The sequence below is a fragment of the Saimiri boliviensis genome, chromosome X (genome assembly GCF_048565385.1).
Source record: "Saimiri boliviensis isolate mSaiBol1 chromosome X, mSaiBol1.pri, whole genome shotgun sequence".
NCBI lineage: Eukaryota > Metazoa > Chordata > Mammalia > Primates > Cebidae > Saimiri > Saimiri boliviensis.
In genome coordinates, this window is record NC_133470.1 from 124,955,379 (window position 1) to 124,962,409 (window position 7,031).

Here is a 7,031-nt window from a genome sequence, read left to right on the forward strand (position 1 = left end):
ATTCTCATCGGTCTTTTGAGAACAGACCTGCTGTGGTAGCTTATGACAAACCAAATCCTCAAGATCGTGCTGCTAGGATGAGGTAGAGCAGGTTGCTGCATAGCCAGGGACAGTGAGTTCAGACCACCTGGAGTCTTCCTTTCTCCAAACAAGGCTTTGGACTCTAGTGCTTAGAGATTGGGCCCAGACTCTCAATTCTCTCCAAACTAGAATTCTGGCGGGTCTTCCTGCCCACTACTTACCCAGCCCCACATTCTGGCACTCCCTATTTGTCCCCAGTTCACAAAGAAGTGTCTGTGAGAGTTATAAAAGCACAGACTGTTCACTGATGTGACTTGCTCACCGATGTATCTCTAGGACCCAGCACAGTGTTTCACACAAAGTAACATGCAATAAATATTTGTTGAATGAATGAATGAATGAATGAATGATTCTTTCTCAGTCTTTAGTTGGTGCGTCGTGAAGCCTTCTTTCCTTCTCTCCTTTAGAGCCCATTGTCGCTTTGCCAGCCTCCTGGACTCCGACAGTGCTTACCATCTGTGTCTGTCCTTTGGCAACTAGCCAAACTCAACTCAGTTCAATTCAACCAAGTTCCATAGAGCTAGCTGCACTGTTGGCAGGAAGCACTCAGAGTCTTAAGGAATGGCGAAAGCATTTCCTATCCATGGCGCCTCAATTGTGCTTTTAAAACAACCTTGGCATGGAAGAGAACCTTTCCTGAGAGTTTTTGAAAGTCTAAAAACATGATTGTGAATTACTTCCCTTTGTCAACACACTTGATTACCATTTTGGAAATGAGTTCTTGGCGATGGATAAACAGATGATTATTTGACAGGTACGGGGCTGGTGGAAAATGGGGGTGGGGAGGTGGTGAGGAATGAGAACCAGTGCCCATCTGGTGGATTTGCAGTTTCATTACGTGTGATAGGGAAAGGGGTTGGCATCTCAGCCATTCTGGGCAGGCCTGGAACTGAGATTTAAAGATTTAAAGATTTAAAGATTTAAAGATTTAAACTGAACTCCATTAAAGAAAAAATGAGGAACAACTCTTGGGTTTCTGAACATAGGGCTGAATGGATGGAAGTGGTGTTGCAGGTTTATTCTAGCCATAGCATGATAAGTTCCGCTGTAGGCAGGGAGATCTGCCAGGAGAGTCTCTGTTTGCATATTTGACATGAGGTAATGAGAACATGGATTAAGCTTGTGGCAATAAAACCAGAAAGGAAGGAGCAAAGGATCTGAGACATGCTACCAAGAATCAGAGCTAGAGATTCAAATTTGGCTAAATATATGCCATGTGAAGAGATACTCTTCAAAGAAATGGGTGTTAAGAGAGAATAGCTGAGGATTGAATCTTTGGGAGTCCAACAGTTAATGGGAGGAGGAAAGAAGAGGAGCCAGCAAAGGAGACAGAGAGTGATGGGTCAGAGAGATAAGAAGAGAAACGTGGGAATGCAATGCCACGAAAACCAATGGTAGGACAGTTACAGGAAGGACTGGGTGGTTGATGGTACTAAATTCATCCTCAAGGTCAAAGATGCAAAGGGAGCAGAGACCTCTGAATCTGACCAAGAGGTCACTGGTGAACTGACTTATAGAAAGCAGTTTTGGCAGAAAGCACTGGACTCTAGAAGGTTCAAGAGGAAGGAGAGGTGGGAAAATTGAGGTAGCCCATGAGTGCCACCCACGTGACACAAGTAATGTGTTAGAACTGAGAAGAAGAAGGTCCAACTTTATAATTCCAGTCCTTCTACTTAACCAGTCTGAACCTCAGTTTCCTCTTTGGAAAATGAGAATCCTATTAGCTCATAAGGTTGCTGAAATTAGAAAACAAGTTTTAATTATTATTTTTATGTTACAGTAATGGGGCTTCTTCCTCCTTTCCTCTCAAAAAAAAAAAATCCCTAGCTATTTCTAGGTATTTTTTTTTTTTTTAACACAGCACTCCCTAACTGTTTTGGCACCAGAGACTGGTTTTGTGGAAGACAATCTTTCCATGGACATTGGGGGAGAGATGGATATTTTCAGGATGAAACTGTTCACTTCAGATCATCAGGCATTAGATTCTCATAAAGAGCATGCAACCTAGATGCCTGGCATGCACAGTTCACAATACGGTTTGAGCTCCTCTGAGAATCTAATGCCACCACTGAGCTGACAGCAGGTGGAGCTCAGGTGATAATACTTGCTTGCCCTCTGCTCACCTCCTGCTGTGTGGCTGGTTCCTAACAGACCAGGATCCAGCAGCCTGGGAGGTTGGGGACTTCTGTTATAACATGTAAGAGGAGTCTGTTAGCTCAGCAGTCATATCACTAGGTTAGTACTGCTTTGGAAATTCTCTAGCTGTTTCCTCTGGCATTCATACTGCCAAGTTGCTTAACAATTCTTTCCTGAGCCCCTCTGAGGTGAGACTATTGAGACAAGGTGATTGATTAGAAGGGAGCCAGTGTCAGGGTCATGTGGAATGCCCCTGAGGCCTGTTTAGAGGCTGTGAGGCAAGGCTCTATTTGAGACCCTGGATAGAGTTTGGTGCCAACCTTGCCTGAACACACAGGAGGCTACAGCCCCTGGGTAGATGGTGAGCTGAAGAACGGTTGGGGAAGAGGCAACGGAAAAACCTTCCTTTTTAAACCCATGGCACCTATAGATTGAATGGTCCCTGGACTGAACAGTCTTGAACAGGCAGCATTATTTTCAAGGTGTGCATAAGGTCACATACTTTTCTCTTTCTGCTCTCATTTGGCAACTATGGACAGCCAGACCTAGCCAGCACTACCTCATTTTTTCTACCCCACCATCTGCAAACCAACCCTTTTCCTTTGCAACGCTCAGTCTGTTACCAGTTTAACATATCTGGCCTGATCTTTGTCTTGGTGCCTTGTTTCCCCCCCCCCCTCAAAAATAGCCTTTGAGAAAAACATGGCTGCCCCCAAACCATTTTGGGCCTAGACCTATTATCAAGGTTTAGAGAGACACATAGCTGTGTGCTGGCCTAGCTGGGAGTAGGGTGAGCATATTCTCTAGAACTGGCACTTTTCAGATCCTGAGACATCTACAGAGTGTAGTCAAAGGGCTTTTTTTTTTTTTTTTTTTTTTTTTTTTTTTTTTAATGTGCATGCTACTCTTATTGGAAAAAGTTGGTTTCGCTTCTGGGAAGACGGCTTACCCAAGGGAAACAAGATCCCATTATGAATAGTACATTCATATGCTAAGATGTGTGGACCTTTCAAAAAATGTCATAGTACATCAGAGCAGGGGTGCATCCAAGAAGGCTGTTATATCGCCAGAAACCATTTTGGATAACCAGGGAGTTGTACTTCTGCCTTGGTCTTCTAGCAAGTGCCTGAGCATTCAGTCACCAAGTTCAGCCTGTGCATCTTCTGAGTAAGATGCTCTTCTCCCACAGGGTAGAAGGGGTGTAGGAAAGGGGGCGGGGAAAAAGGAACGGAATGAGGACTGGAAAGGTAGGCCAGGGTCCTTGTATATGGGAGTAACTTCCATAAGATGTGGACAAGGGGGTCTCCGCTGCGGAAAGGCATCTGCCGTCTCCCTTGAGAGCCCCAAGGCAGAGCTGCCTTAGGGGGCCAAATGCTGTATCTGGGCCAAAGCCTGGCCTGCAGGGCAGGTGGCCAGAACTTGGAAGGAATTATCTTCCGCAGCCCAGGGTCCAGGCTTGGCCCCAGCAAGCTGCCCTGCCAGCCTCTGCTGCCTGGGGCCTCGCGCATTCCGAGCCCCCGCCCCCTCCACCCGTCTGCCGGTCTCGCCCCCACTCTTGTCCCCTTCTCCTCCTCCGACCAGCTGTCCCCTTTCCCTGGAGCGGCGAGACAGCCAGAGCCTGGGAAGAGGCGGTCGCGGGCCGGAGGGGGCGTGGTGGGGAAGGGGAGGAGGGGCGGGGGTGAGGGAATAAGGAGGCCCCGCGGTCGGCGCCCCCAGCCACTGCGCGCCCGCCGGAGAGCTGGGTGCCACCGCCGTCGCCACCGCTGAGCCCTGCCCGCCGGCCGGCCGGCTCGCTAGCTCGCTTCCCTCGCCCAGGGGGAAAGGTCAGCAGCGTCCTGGAGCCGCCGTGTCACTCCCCGAAAGCCATGAACTGCAGCGAGAGCCAGCGGCTGCGAACCCTTCTGAGCCGCCTGTTGCTCGAGCTGCACTATCGGGGTAACGCCAGCGGCCTGGGCGCTGGCCCTGGTCCCAGCATGGGCATGGGGGTCGTGCCTGACCCTTTCGTGGGCCGCGAGGTGACCAGCGCCAAGGGCGACGACGCCTATCTCTACATCCTGCTCATCATGATCTTCTACGCCTGCTTGGCCGGAGGCCTCATCCTGGCCTACACCCGCTCCCGTAAGCTCGTTGAGGCCAAGGACGAGCGGTCCCAGGCTTGCGCCGAGCACGAACGGGCCCCGGGAGGCGCCCCAGCCGCTGACGCCGAGACTGCCGCGGTCTTCCTGGCCGAGAGCCGCCACCAGCTTGCCCCAGGGGGGCTACCTGCCCTCGCCCAGGGCGCCGAGCGGGTCTAGAACCACAACCACAGTTTGCTGGTTCGCGCCCTCCTCAACTCGCTCAACCCTGGGCGCGGCTTCTGCCTTCCACCCAGCACTCTTTTCCAGGGTTTGCCTCACCTGAGTCCCAGATAATGGTGAGAGGCCAGGAGACCTTGTCTGGAAGGCCCTGGAAGGAGAAGCACCACCTTACCCATTCCTGGCCAGTTTCTCCCTCTTCATTCCTGCGCCTCCACCCCCACCCCACCCCCAACTGCACTAAACTGCCTCTGCTCTCTTGTCTTCAGACAGCCCTGACAGCACGCTCCAGCCCTCTGGGAACTGAATCCAACACGTCCAACACTTGGCATTGAACTGAAGCAATGCATTCTATCAGAACTCTGGGCCGTCTAACTGGCAGCTGCTCCAGGGACTGTCAGGGACTGCTCACTGCAGAGCCAACGGGCTTGCCAGGCCGACTGCAGCAGCTCCAGCTTCCAGTTGCCTTAGGGACAGAGACAAAGAAAATGAAGAGACCTCAGATATCTTTTCCCTCCCTCTCTCTTTCAGCAGGGAGCTAGCAGGACACTAGGACCAGTCTGTGGGATAGAATGGACTTAATGCGGGACGGGTCGGGGAGGAGTGTTCAACGGCGAGGGAAAAGATCTGTAACTCCAACTGTGTGGTTTGCTTGCCTCCCCAGTTTCCACCCCAGTGGTAACTTGCCTGATTTTTGGTAGCTCTGCCATCTTCTGCTGAGGGTTATCATGACCGGGGGGATCACCCCAATACTTCAGATGCCTCTCTGTATTGATTCAGTTGTTATTGCAGTGTCTGCTTCATCCATGGAACTTGAGGCTCAGATGTGCCCTGCTCTGTAACCCTGGGGAATGTCAGAGGCAGGTAATAAAGGTTGTTTAAACAATAGCGCAAGACTCTTCTCTCAAAGATTCCAGCCTTAAGACCCAGTACCATATGAAGAAGGAATCCTTTTTCTTTTGCTTTTGGAATTTGTTTGGATTTGGGGCTTGGGTGGTTATGATATTTATATCTATATATCCAGTTCCAATTTGATATGTGTGATTGTGGGTGAAGAAAATGTTTATATGGCTAACTGGGTTGTTTTTTCAAGTGTTTCAAAAGTTATACCTACTTTATTACTTAACATTCCTATTTTCTTAATTCTGAAGCACTTTCAAATATCACAATGTGGTTTTTCAGGATGCACTTAAATAAAACCTTTCAGGCCAATTAGTTTTAGCTATTATAAAATCTAATTTTTAGAAGCCACCTTAATAACTGTTTTTGTTTTACTTTTTTTTGAGACAGAGTCTCGCTCTGTCACCCAGGTTGGAGTACAGTGGCACAGTTAAGTCTCACTGATGGCTCTGCCTCCTGAGTTCAAGCGATTCTTGTGCCTCAGCCTTCCAAGTAGCCTCCTCAGTAGCTGGGATTACAGATGTGCACCACCATGCCCTGCTAATTTTTGTATTTTTAGTAGAGATGGAGTTTCACCATGTTGGCCAGGAGGGTCTCAAACTCCTGATCTCAAGTGATCTGCCTGCTTTGGCCTCCCATAGTGCTGGGATTACAGGCATGAGCCACTGCGCCCAGCCTATAACTTTTTTTAAGTGGCTTATTAAAAGACAAGGAAGCCACCAAACAGTGCAAATCTTAAGTCAAAGAGAAAATGCTTGAACTGAGCAATCTTAACCAATGATGGGTACAGTTAGAGGTGTGTGTTGTATTGATTTATTCTCGTCTCAAGAAGGTTGTCGGAAACTTTCCTGCTTACAGCTGAAATACTTATATCTGATGATGGCTGTTTGGGCTTCATCAACCACACATAAAATCACCTCAAAGTAAGCCAATTTGCTTAAATATAGCTGGGTTCTCTGATAATGATAGCAGCACAAAGATATTACCAGTTACTTAAATGCATTGATAACACGCAAACCTCATTCAAAGCATTGGGTCTGACCTTCCAGTCCATCTAGCATTTTATTCAAACTATTAATAAGTTAAATGAACTTACCTTTATTTCCAGGATTCACTCCTTGAAGCTATACTGGCCTTGCCCTATGGGCTCCTCTCCAGTCCTCATTCTAGCCATAAGGTCACCCTTGAAAGTGGGGGCCAGGAATTGGGCAGCAGTCCAAGATGATGACAGAAAGAGAGGGGAAGCTGTGAGAGCCATTTCAGCCAGGCAGGGAGGCTTGGAGAGGATGTGGAGGGAGGGCCCAATATACAGCAATGCTGAGGACATGTGACGGGACAGCCTTCAGTCCTGTGTTCTAAGTCAAACAATGTCACTCATTTATCTGGCATAATGGGGACTCGAGGTTATTATTATTCATTTTTTAAATTGAGACCGAGTCTTGCTCTGTTGCCTGAAGTGCAGTGGCACCATCTCAGCTCACTGCAACCTCTGCCTCCCAGGTTCAAGTGATCCTCTTGCCCCAGCCTCCTGAGTAGCAGGGACTATGGGCTGTGCCACCATGCCTGGCTAATTTTTCTATTTTTCTTTTTCTTTTTGTATTTTTTAGTAGAGATGGGGTT

The 7,031-nt window shown here is 48.6% G+C and overlaps 1 protein-coding gene across 1 annotated transcript; it reads left to right on the forward strand.

The window, feature by feature from the left end:
- The first annotated feature begins 3,931 nt into the window (after positions 1-3,931).
- On the forward strand, positions 3,932-5,399 carry KCNE5 (potassium voltage-gated channel subfamily E regulatory subunit 5). The gene has a single exon (XM_003935858.3). The coding sequence runs from the start codon at positions 4,083-4,085 to the stop codon at positions 4,509-4,511; it is 429 nt and encodes a 142-aa protein (XP_003935907.1). The 5' UTR covers positions 3,932-4,082; the 3' UTR covers positions 4,512-5,399.
- Positions 5,400-7,031: the final 1,632 nt, after the last annotated feature.

What these genes read in the sequence shown, in the direction of transcription:
- KCNE5 (XM_003935858.3), top strand. Translation starts at nt 4,083, where the DNA reads ATGAACTGCAGCGAGAGCCAGCGGCTGCGAACCCTTCTGAGCCGCCTG.